The sequence below is a fragment of the Lutjanus erythropterus genome, chromosome 18 (assembly GCF_056507025.1).
Source record: "Lutjanus erythropterus isolate fLutEry1 chromosome 18, fLutEry1.hap2, whole genome shotgun sequence".
Classification (NCBI taxonomy): domain Eukaryota; kingdom Metazoa; phylum Chordata; class Actinopteri; order Lutjaniformes; family Lutjanidae; genus Lutjanus; species Lutjanus erythropterus.
Genome location: NC_139334.1, coordinates 4,384,299 through 4,396,605, shown reverse-complemented (window position 1 = coordinate 4,396,605; position 12,307 = coordinate 4,384,299). Strand labels below are relative to the sequence as shown.

Genomic DNA, 12,307 nt, shown 5'->3' with positions numbered 1-12,307 from the left:
GACATGGAGGTTTCTAACAACACTATTACACACAGTTGCCATAATAGCAGTTTAAGGGTTAGTAGTAATACTATACTCATACTTATCCTGTAATTTTCTGCTCTTACAATAATTGTAGATCTAGAGATAAAAGTTGTAGCTTTGACTTTTGCTGCTTTTATAGTTTCGGTAGCAGCAGTAGCTTTAATTGGAACAGCCTCACTAACTGTAACAATAACACTCCAGACAGAGGTGACTCTCATACCAGTAACTAGGACTAGGCGTGTCAGACGTAATGCAGCAGTAGCAGTGGAGCATTAGCAGGTGGTCCGACTAAAAATAGCAGTTCTGTTTGTGTTATACAAGAGTTTGAAGACTTATCTCCACCGGGGTCAAGTTAAAAGTAAATTCAATTGTTAAAAAGTGCACTGTCTCCTTTTAGAAAGTTACATTCTGGAGTGACATCTACTGAGGCAGCGAACAGCTATGCTTACAGCTATTTTTAATACCATTATCTCGAGATAACTAATATTGTTTTCTTGCCATTACGTCATGAACTTATTTTGTTATCTCCAACAAACTCCAAAAAACAAAAGGCTGATTTCTTAAGCTATCAAGATTTTAAGGAGAATTTATCAGTATACAGTATACCAGGGTATTAAGAAATCCAACTGTGTGATTTTCAGTATTGTCCTAAATACAGAGCTCCTCTTTCTATTAAACTGATAGGGAGATGCTACATTGTAATGCACAGCTTCCAGCACTAGGGGTCGGTCTCTGTGCTGCAGTAGAGCTGAGCAGACAAACATAGCGTCTGCGGGATGAAGTTTTAAGACTAACTACTTAAAAAGAAGAAAAATACTTCTGTCTGGAACTATTTTGGATTCAGTCCTGATACTAAAGGTAAGCTAACAAACACTGAGAGGGTGAGTGGCAGACTAATTACTGACTGTGGTGGCAGACAGTGACAGTTAAAGCCAAAGAAAAGGTGAGCAGTTAAGTTGGCAGTCTGGCAGTAAATGAGCAGTGATACGCTGTAAAATGTAGAGATGGGTTTGTGTTTCTCAGCGAATGAATACTGCTGCTTCTCTAGACCAAGACAGAGATCCTGAGTGTGTGTGTTGTTTGCAGCTGTGGGAAAAGCATCACTATGATGATCGGCTCCACTCCAACAGTAGATGAAAAAGATAAAAAATTACCAACTCCAAAAGACGCCATCTATGCATGCTGGCGTGGCACTCCTGATCTCTGATAAACATCGACAGCACTAAGTGGAAACAATCCTTTGTTTCCTTGTAATATAGAGTTGATGATCTCTTTAATGTGATATAACAAAGCTTGTTTTCTTGAGATAACGAAATAATTACATTAAAAATAAATAATTGCTAGCCCAACTGTTCATGTTTTTTTAAGTCAGTATAGTGTTGATGATATCCAAGCATCTGCTACAACAAAAGAAAGTTGAGTACATTGTTGCTAGCTTTTGTTAACACTGTTTGTACGATTGAACTTGAATGAAAATTTTGAACTGGTGAAGAGAAGAAGAGATTTGACCAGCTGGTGGAGTTTTTGTAAATCCCGTTACTTAGCAGCTGGTCAACTTCTGGCGGATGTTTTTGACCATTATCTCATTTTTCACCCACACATCAAGGAAAAGTATTGAGGCTGTTTCAGTTCATCAGGTAGCCACGTCATTAATTTAGTCCAAAATACTCCGCCGGGACACAGAATCAATTTAGCCTGTGTCTTAAATATTGCAATACAGCAAACCACAAGAAATCAGATCCACCGGGAATGTGCATGCATGCATTTGATTGGCCAACAAAGGGGACTGCAGGTGGTGTTGTGACACAAGTCCAGCCTTTTTGCCAGATAACCCAAGGCGGCCCTCACTATGTCAAAGCAGGGGTCTCACTGAAGTGAATGAAGCTGTGTTGTACAAGTAAGGTAGTAACAACAGGAGCAGTGCCTGCAGTATTATTGAATATAAAGTTCTACTTCTCTCTGTAGTGGTATGATTGATGTGACTGTTACCTTGTGACAAAGTTGTCGGCCAGCCGCAGCTCCACTGTATGCCTATCAATGTTCGGCGGAACAAACAGCAGACCTTTCTTGGCACAGAGGGTCGCCAGGTTGGGTGACAGGATCTGACATACGCAGCGCTTGGGGCAGATCTGTGCCCGCACTGCCATGGCAACTGCCAGCATCACGCACAGCCACAGCCTCTCCATGGTTACCACCCCACCTGGACACGACGCCTGAAACATGAGGCAGATGGAGACAAAGAGAGAGGGGAAATGGAGACATTAATGATATTGGACTTTTCTTTTCAATAGGAATTGAGCATATATTGCATCATAAATAATAGAAAAGACAGACACAGGCTTTTATTAGCCCAATCAAATCACTGGGAATTGACTCCAGTTTATTAATATGCTAATTATATGACATGAACCCACACAAATTGCAAGATAAATATCAAATTTATAACATATAAAACTTTGCAGTTGTCGCCATAAAAAAAAAAAAAAAAAAAAGATGTATGTATTTCTTCTTATCTGATCTCCACACAGGTTCAGTGCTGTCTGCAATCAACCAGAGACCGTGTTTTACATGAGACATGCAGTTGGATACAGTACAATAAATGTGCAAATAGGTGGGTTGAAATGACCAAGTGTGTTCCATTTTTTCTGTTTTCCGCTAACATTTTTGTTGATTAATGCCAATTTGGCAATCACAAACATTTTAAATATAGTATGAAAGTGCTATTTCAATTGATGTTTAAATAATTCTATTTTTAATTTATGTTCAATCAATGCCAACGTTTATTTTAAGTGCCACTCTGTTACCTTGTATATAGGTATGCAACAATTAATTGATCAGTTGATTATTAATCAATTATTATATCAATGGCCAAATATTTTGATTCTATCGGTTTGAGTAATCTTTGAAGAAAGAAGGTCAAATGTCTATGATTTAAACTAAATATCTTTGGGTTGTGAGGAAAACAAGACCCTTTTTTTCATCAGAATTCCAGTATTCAAAAAGGCACGGTAGGTAAGATCAGTTTTAGGTGATTTTCAAAACCTTTTCTCCATGTGATCCTGTAAGACTTTTTTTTTCTCTCATTCAGAAGGCTTGGACTATTTTAATATAATCCCAGTGATTCTGCAAAGTTACAATGCAAGGAACAACCTGTGTGCTTCACATTGTTCTATTCAGTATCATTTCCTCATGCTACGCTGGACTAACAGACTACTTATCACCCACTGCACTTACTTCTGTATCAACTCAATTGTGAGCCACTCTGAATGCAGAGAGCTATATGGACAGCTGAGTGTATATATTTAAGTGCAGTTCAGTGAAGGATGTCTTGTTACAAGGGCCTGTTGTCAGTGTAATGTGTTAGTATTTGTGCACATCAATGAATAACCCCTGAACATATGCCACACTTGGCTGCTGCAGTGAATCTGATTCTTGATGAAGTTAAAAATCTTAATGACTACATATGACTAGATGAACCCCAAGGCCTCTTGAGCTGAGTCACCACCAACTTTTAGGCATCGTTAATCAAACCGGAGGAGATATTTATTAGTCATTTATAGCGCAGAAGTGTTATGCTATGTATGCACATGCATGGACACGCACACACACACACACACACACACACACACACACACAAACACACGTCCAGTCATCATTAGTAAGCAGCAGTGCTTGTCGTTAATTAGGAAAGGTTTAGAGAGAGAGAGAGACGGAGCAGGGTGAGGCAGGGAGAGAGAAAATGCTCATTAATGACAACCTTGATTGGGGTTTGAAGGACATGGGAGAATCAGGATTAAAAGGATCACAGTGCAAACACACACACACAGACACACAGACACACAGACACACACACACACACACACACACACACACACACACACACACACACACTCTCTCTCTCTATACATACATTTCATAACACACACCCAACACAGGCTGTATGAGGGTGAACCAGCGGTTGAGGTTTTTCTCACACTTTATCGCATTAAAAAAAAGTAATGAAAAGATTTTGCTTGAAAACTCGGTGACTAATTTAATTTTAATTTTGTCAGGAAAGAACAGCGCAGCCAGACACTATTCAGAATTTTAAAATTAATTAAGCTGTAATTAAAGATTTTATTTATGGTAAAAAAAAAAAAAAAAAATCACTTATTACTGCTAGTAGAGATGTAGGTATGTAACTATATACCAAACATTGTGATACTGCAATAAAAAAGTCTTAGTACTGTACTGGACTGTGATGAACTATACTATGATATTCATATCAAGACTGGTCTGTTGAAGAACAATACAATGTACAGAGCTACGACTACATGGAACTCTCCATCATCCAGGAAAACAGTGAAGATCGCTTTAAAATATTACTAAAACATCTCGTGACTAAACAGCTCTCCTCATCTACTGATTTACAGCTGACAGACATGTTAAAGGGTATTTTGGTTATTGTATTGCTGTAATGAAATGATGCTGTCGAATGATGGAAGCTCTAATAGATACCTGGAGCACCTGGAGGCCTTCCTGTAAGCCCATTTTGATTTGTCCTGTATTTACGTAGAAATCTTTTGTTTTTTGATTTTGATGATTAGCGATTGGTTCTGGTTTGTGTTGTTTTTGTGTTGTATTGTTGTCGTTGTTGCTGTTGTGGTGGGGGGATGTTTTTTGTTGGTTTTTTTTGTGAGTATGTACTGTAATGTTCCCCATTACTGCAGCTAATTAGGAGCCTTATAAATGAAACCGTTTTTGGCAACGTTACATCCAATAGAGTTAGAGCCTGACATAAATCGGTCAACTGATATTGCCTGTGACAGCGATGTCACAGCACTCTGTTTACATTTGATCCTTTTTTTTTTTAATTTAGGTTAAATACATACATATTTTTTGCTCTATTTGTGTTATGGTTTGGGTTTTTCACGGTCACTTCCTGTTTTATTTTGGTACATCTTCCCATGTGTGTCTTTGTTGTTTTTACTTCCTGTCTTTGTCTGTTTTCTCGCTGTTTTTGATCATTGATTATTTTCACCTGTTCTTGACTGTCCTCATCTGTGTCTTGTCCTCCCACTCCTCCTTAGTTGCTGGTTCATACTTGTTGGTTTGTCTGTGTTGGTTTGGTTTTTGGTTGCCTTTGAGTCACCTTTGCCATCTCTAAGTTTTTTGTGTTTGGTTTTCAATTAAAAGTTTAAAAGTTAAAAGTCAACCACTCCTGCTGCAGTCAGCATTCGGGTCCTTTCTCCTGTTCCTGGTTGACATACTACACCAGTGTTTTTAATTCATAGTAATTAAAAAGTTTAAAATTTACTGTTAAGCTGTAAAATATCTTGCATCCAGTACATGTCTTTGTCACAGTGTTAACCACTTTTGAGGTATCATAGCAAAAAAAAGTGTGTATTCATGTATAAGAATATCAATATTGGAATGTTTTTTACGTTAGACCTAATGACACATACAAAGAAGCAGACAAGTGACAAATGAGTTGGATAAATGAGAATGAAAATTCACTTCAACATAAAAATATGAATAGCGGAGAAAGCAATATTTTCAAAGTTGTTCATGTAGTGAATTAATTTAATACTGTAATAAAATGGCAACTGACAAGTCACACTAACAAATGGCCCTCATCAGAGAGCTGTGATCCCCCCTCACTAAGAAGCACACAGTTTAGGTGTTAACATCAGAACGCTTTTTTTTGTTCAGTTTTGCCTCCATCTGTGGCGTGAAATTATTATTGTGTCTTTTCTGCACTGCACTTCCCAGACATGGACTGTGGCCTGGACTCATAGCTCTCACTGCTCATGTTAAACATGCCCTTCTGTCATTTTATTATTATTTTTATTTGTTATTATTAACAAAATACAATGCAATTTTAAAATGCAACTGTGATTGAAACCACATCTAGTGCTGCCACCATTGATTTTTCATTGTCGATTGAGCTGTTGATTATTTTTTCTATTAATTGTTGTTCGTTGAATAATAGTTGTCAATAAAGTGTCAGAAAATGGTGAAAATTTTTTTTTTATTTAAAGTTTAAAGTCAGTGTAAAGGAAAAGAAGAAGAAGAAGAATTTTTCTCCTAAACACATTATACATGTTAGAACGTAGTTGATGAAAACACGCGAAAAGACTGACGACTATTTATTACTGAATTGCAGAGTCACACCGGTAGACTGTTGTTGACGATTTCTGTGTTCAGGCTTATTTGTGCGGACCTGAAACCCCCAACACTATATACCCCCCCCCCATGCTGCCACTGCTTGTACTCCTGGTGCACCTGCTTCTTAAAGATGACGAGAGCTGACTTTTTGATTGCTTCATTGCATGTTCAGCTTAAACCCACCATGAATTAATCAGGGCACTTGGGCACAGCTGAGAGGTGTATCCTGCTGTGTGCTGCTGGTGCAAGGTGCAGGGCGGGCCAGGATACCCCTGTGCCCCTGGTGCAAGACGGCAAAATTGGACTTGGATACACCTTGAATAAATTAAATCAATTCCACCTTGCAGTTTCCACTTGCACTTTGGATCAGCGTAAGATAGGGCCCATAATATTGCTTTAGAATTAAGGTGTTTCAAGGAATTTCAATGTCCAAAAGAACTCTGAATAGATTTGAGACAACAATAGAGGTAGAGAGGAATAAGGCTCTATCAGGCTTTGAATGCACAGACTCATCATTGCAATAAATGTAGAGTTAGTTTGGGGGATTTGTTTGAGTGAGAAGAATAAAATATAGAATATCACCATCCTTATCCTTCAATGCTGGACCTGAAGCTGCACACCAGAAAACCTGATCTAGTCGCTGTCTCGGTTTCATGTTATGATGGGTGTCGTCTTTGCAACATGGGACAATGACTGCTGGAAGGACGAGGCTCGGGAACGGCGCTTTAGTATCCGTTTCAGTAATTGACACTTTCCCTGTTGCTATCTGAATGGAGTTGGAGTGATAAAACTCCGCTGCAGGTTGATTTAAGTGCTACATATTCATATTATATCAAATCACTACCCAGGACTATGAAGCCATTCACCTTCCTCTCGCCTAGTTGCGTGTTCCTCTCTCTCTGCATATCTCTTTCATTCCTCAGTATAATTACTGAGCTGAAATCTGCCGCGAAGTCGGAGGTCATACAATCTCTGTTTTTCTTTCCTTCTCTATCTGAGTGCCGAGACAGAAGAGCAGAAGGACAGAGCGGCGGCTAAATAGAGCGCCGGATGATTCGTGCACTGGCACTACGCGAAGAGAGAGAGAGAGAGAGGGAGAGACGGAGAAAGCTCATGACCCTTGTGACACGAAAGCAGATATCAGCTCATTAATTACACTGAGAAATGACTGTAATGAGAGCGAATGAGTGAGAGAGACAGAGAAATGGAAAGGAAACGAGGGAGAATTATCAGAGAGGGAGAGGAAGAAGGAGAGATCAGAGAGCGAGCTAATTAAAATGAGTGCTGAGCTGTGAAAGGAGAAGAAAAAGGGGGGAGAGGGACGGATTTCATTTAGCGAGAAGAGACGATAGGATAGATGACGCCGGCATCAGGCTGTCACGCTCAAATGTGACATGCAAACCGTATACAACAGTGGTTCTCAAGTAGGGGTGCGGGGACCTCCAGGGCTCCTTGGCAATCTGCCAGGGGGCCCTGAGAAAAGTTTTCAGAATCATTCATTTACACAAACAATTTCATAGACATTATCATATTAAAGTTCTAGGTAGTTAGGTGGGGGTCACAATATCAATACTAAATACAAAATTGATCAAAATCAGCTAGGGTGCAAAAATTTCCTTAACACTAACAAAACAAAACACACACATTTCTTTTTTTTCCCCTAATTTTTAGTTTTTCTAAATTTCAGTTTAATGCCAAGTTTCCTATTTAAACAAATCCCAGACAAAAAAAATGATGTCAAATGAGGTGCAATTGCTGCCATTTCCATAATATCGATTAATTACTGATTGGTTTAATTGAATGATTCACTTCAAAGAGAAAATTGATTAAAAAATGGAATTGAATCATGACCTTAAAATCAAATCAAGTTAAATCTCATTTTGGATTTGAAAAACTGTGACACCCCGACCAGCTATATAATTTGCTCTTTTTATATTTTTATTAGCCTGTTTAAGATTTCATGTTATATGTATTTTTTGAAGATAGAATTTGTTATTGCCCTTACATGTGTGTATGGATATTCTGTATTGACATGGTGCAAATATTCTTGATACATGTCTAATAAAATATTTATACATCTAATACATTTCTTTGCTGTTTCACAAAAGGTGGAATTTTTTTAAAGGAAAATGTTGCATGTTATGCCTTTAAATATAAGTGTGAAAAAAATAGGTTATATCAAATTACATGATGGGTCCCTAGTATATTTTTCTATACTGTAAGGGGTCTTTGGGATAGAAAAAAAAGAACTAAGAAGAAAAGAAGAAAGGAAGGAATGGATTAAAGCTACACGCCACTGGTCATACACATATGGAAAAAAAGATTATACCAGAGTAGAGCTCAATTTCATGCAGACCCCTCTCCTTAAAAACACATGAAATACTGACTCGGTGTAGCTTGAGGTGACATGTAAGGCCACTGGGATCAAATGGAATGGTGAATTAACCAAAGGGATTATGGGCAAGGAAGACAAATTAAGCTCTGTTTGTAGTGGTGTGTAAAATACGATTCTGTTCCACACATGTGTGCAGCCTGTTTTATCCACGTCTTTGAAAGCCGTCCACGCTGACGCCTCAGTTCCCCGAAGGTCCTCCATGGAGCCAGTTTCACTCCTGGCTTGCAAACTGATGAACAACTGGCTCTGCGGACAGGTTGAATGGATTCTCCCCATGCACGCTCCGTGTACTCATCTTACGGCTGCATTGAAATCTCATGGGGATAACCAGCGGAACGACTTGGCAGTTAAAAGCGATGGCTTGGAAGTACTCACACATTCAAATGCTTTTGAAGCTGCCAAGGAGCCGTGATTGAAGATTTCTTAGACTGTTGTTGCTCCTGATCAGCTTCTTCACACATAATGCACATCCGTTCAGCCAGCGATACATTTAAGATAATACATTTTAGAGCAAACCACAAATTATAAGAAATTCAGTAAGCTCATTTTGTTTGTTCAAGCCTATGTTTTCCATGAATTATGTACATCTGTAATCCAAATCTGTGGGGGCTGTTAAACTTTATTGTAAGGACAGATTTCTGCAGCTCAGTATTTGGTTTTCATTGTGTATGATTTTATGAAAGCAACACTTACATAAGTGTCATATTGATATAATTGTCTAGTTACATATAATTTGCCTCAGGTCCATTTATTAACAAAAAAAGAGAAATCATGGAGATAAAGGAGAAAAAATGTATGCTATTTTATGGTGTTTTTTCTGAATAAACGGTAAGGTAATTATGCATCAGGTTTAGCTGCAATTTAACAGCATTTCAACTGAATTCTGTTTTGTTTTGACCATAGACAATATATGAAATATGGACAGTGTCTGTAATGTAATCCGTAACAATGGGCAAACACACAGAGCATGAGTGGTTGATTGAAGCTGCTACCTCGTGGCTAGCCATCTGTGACAGCAGTAACCTGCCACTCAAAGTGGGTGTGCCCTTATTCATGCATATCTTTGAGCTTTAATATAACTTAAACAGGTGACTTATATAAAAATTCACTCTCGTATTGTCATGAATGGGGAAATTAGCTACTGATGCCAAACCTGGTTTTTATATCAGTCTGTAAATATATTTATTTCTGCTCTAAGGTTGAGCATTTCAGGGATTAACTTTTGAAGCCAGCCTCAGGTGGCCATTTGAGGAACTGCAGTTAGGGGCATTTCCAAGATGGCTTCTTTTTTCAGTGCCAAAGGTTGTCTCTTGGCTTTCCAACTCTGCACAAAACCCAATTTTGCACAAAACTGTGTTTTATCCCCTTGCGCATTCTGGTTTAGCTAAAACTGTGATAAACTGCAGCAAAGCTATTCAGATGCTAAGTGACGAAGCTCCATGATGCCTGAGTGGCTAATGAACTAGTTAACAGGCAGCAGCCAACTGGTGGGTCCAGTGATTACAAACTCATGCTGTGCCACCAGATTTTGCTCAAACCCAGACATGTACTTAAAAGTCTAGTGCAGAATCCAAAGTTTCCTAACATACAAGAGTTTCAGCGCAAATTTTGTGGAAATGTGTAAACATGATGTGTGAGATCTTGATTTGATGGACTGCTACAGCTACAGAAAACATGTAAAACTTGTGTCACCGTCACCATCATAAAGCTTGGAAAGTCTTCAGTTACCTTCTAAAAGTTGGCACAAGTCCAGCCAGAACACAAAGTGATAGTAGTAGTGATAGTGAGAGGATGTGACATTAAAAGCAGGAAGCAACTCTGTCATCCTAAAGTGTCATCCAGTGTTTTGCAGAGCTCTTTGTTGAGGAGTGTCAGGTAGTTTACTATAGTACTTGTGTTGCTAAAATAGATTAGTCATGTCAGAGTTAGGGAAACACTTCATACGTTGAAGTGTTCTCCAACAGTCTCAGAGCGCTGGTCTCTTGTCGAAAAGAGTAATGTTGTTTACTGCAACATGCTATTCTAACAGCTCCGACATCCACACAAACCTACAGCCTCCAAAAGTGACATAGAGAATTAGATCATTACAGTCGCTAGATTTCATAACAGTCTCTCCGACAGCATGTTTTAGATTAATGTACAGATATTAGGTCGGTGGTGCAAATACAGAAGCTTATGCAGATTTGTCCTTCATTTGCTAGATTCCTGCTGGCTGCGGCAAAGTATAGGAATAGGAGATTATTCTGATGCATTTCTCTGCCATTTCATTTGACATGGAGCATTTGCTCTGTTGTATTTCAGTAACCTATTATAGCATGAAAAGATTAAGATAATGTAGACTTTGATGTTACATTATATAGTGTAGGATTGTTGATGGTAGAGCTTCACAATTAGTTGGAATATTATCAAAACTGTAAGATGGCCAAGTGCAAAAGATGTGATAGAACAGCACAATGAAGTACTGTAGAGCTGCAGAAATGCCCTGGCCTACAGATCTTTTCTCTAGGTGGAATAAACATGTTTGTTTGATATAAAACTCAACAAATGTCACAACATTATTATGTTAATAGTTTTTTTTGTAAGTTAATTTAAAATGAAACATGGGCATTCCTATCAACTGTGACTGTTACTGTCCAAACAATGTAAATAGTTTTTTTTTTTTTTTTTTTTTCCCACATCATGCAGCCTGGTTGATGATATGTGTTATTGCAGATACATGTACATGTATCTTAGGTGACACGGAGCAACAAGAGTTGTCTCATCATCTGCACACTGATGTAGGATTTCCCAGCTCTCCTGTTTTTTATCAGCAGTATTTTGTCTTGTTGCATTCAGCCTTTTCTGAAAGAAAGCATGTCTCCTTGCTGTGACAAACAACCATCCCTTTGTTAACCTGCGTTTTTGTCGCATTGAAGATCATCACTGAGTTTCACACAGCTAAGCTAAGCTAAGAACCTCAGCTACATTAAGAGGGTGATATCTGCAGTGGAGAACTAGAAATCTAGAAAAGTAACTGGTACCAAATGTGAGCTGAGTTGAACCATACCATGCACTGGTCCATGTTATGCATAAAAGCTGAGGTTCAAATTTGATTATTAACATCTCCACCAAGTGTAAGCCTGGAAGGGACCATGAAATCGCTTGCTTGTGTGTGTGTGTGTGTGTGTGTGCATGCATGACCAATGGGAATATGTTGTGAACATCCCTGACTGTGTGCTGAAAGACCTCTGTGATTCCCAGTTTTTGTAAACAATTGCATTATGTGTTATTGCGTTACGTTTTTGGGTCATCCTATTCAATGGGGTCATCAAAAGTCAAAGGTCAAGGTTACTGTGACCCCATGTCCATCCCATTCTTGTGAACATGATATCTTAAGAACGCCTTGAAGGAATGTCTTCACACTTGGCACAAATGTCCACTTCGACAGAAGGATGAACTGCTTTGAATTTGGTATGTCAAAGGTCAGCGTAACCTTACAAAACATTTCTTCAAATTTGGAACAAGTCTCCACTGGGACTCAAGAATGAACAGCAAATGGTTTACAAAAGGGTTACATCCAAGTATTCTTTTCAGGTCGCCTGGCAGAAATCTGCACTCTATTGGCTGCATTCTTCTGGTCGACCTTGGAAACAGTGATTGAGAAAAAAATCACACCATGAGAACAGTTTAGTTGCTGCTAAAGTTGTCTCCATAAACTCCACATAGAAACTAGGCGATCTCATGTGAATTGACTGAAAGCTC

At 38.6% G+C, this 12,307-nt stretch overlaps 1 protein-coding gene across 2 annotated transcripts in view; it reads right to left on the bottom strand.

Annotated features, from left to right (window-relative positions):
* lrfn5a (leucine rich repeat and fibronectin type III domain containing 5a) overlaps window positions 1–12,307 on the bottom strand; it is a 147,871-nt gene that overhangs the window by 32,855 nt on the left and 102,709 nt on the right. For both annotated transcript variants that reach the window (XM_084742567.1, XM_084742569.1), the window contains one exon: window positions 2,014–2,237. In XM_084742567.1, the coding sequence (XP_084598693.1) occupies window positions 2,014–2,210 (197 nt within the window). In that variant the 5' untranslated portion in view covers window positions 2,211–2,237. The remainder of the gene's footprint in view (window positions 1–2,013; window positions 2,238–12,307) is intronic.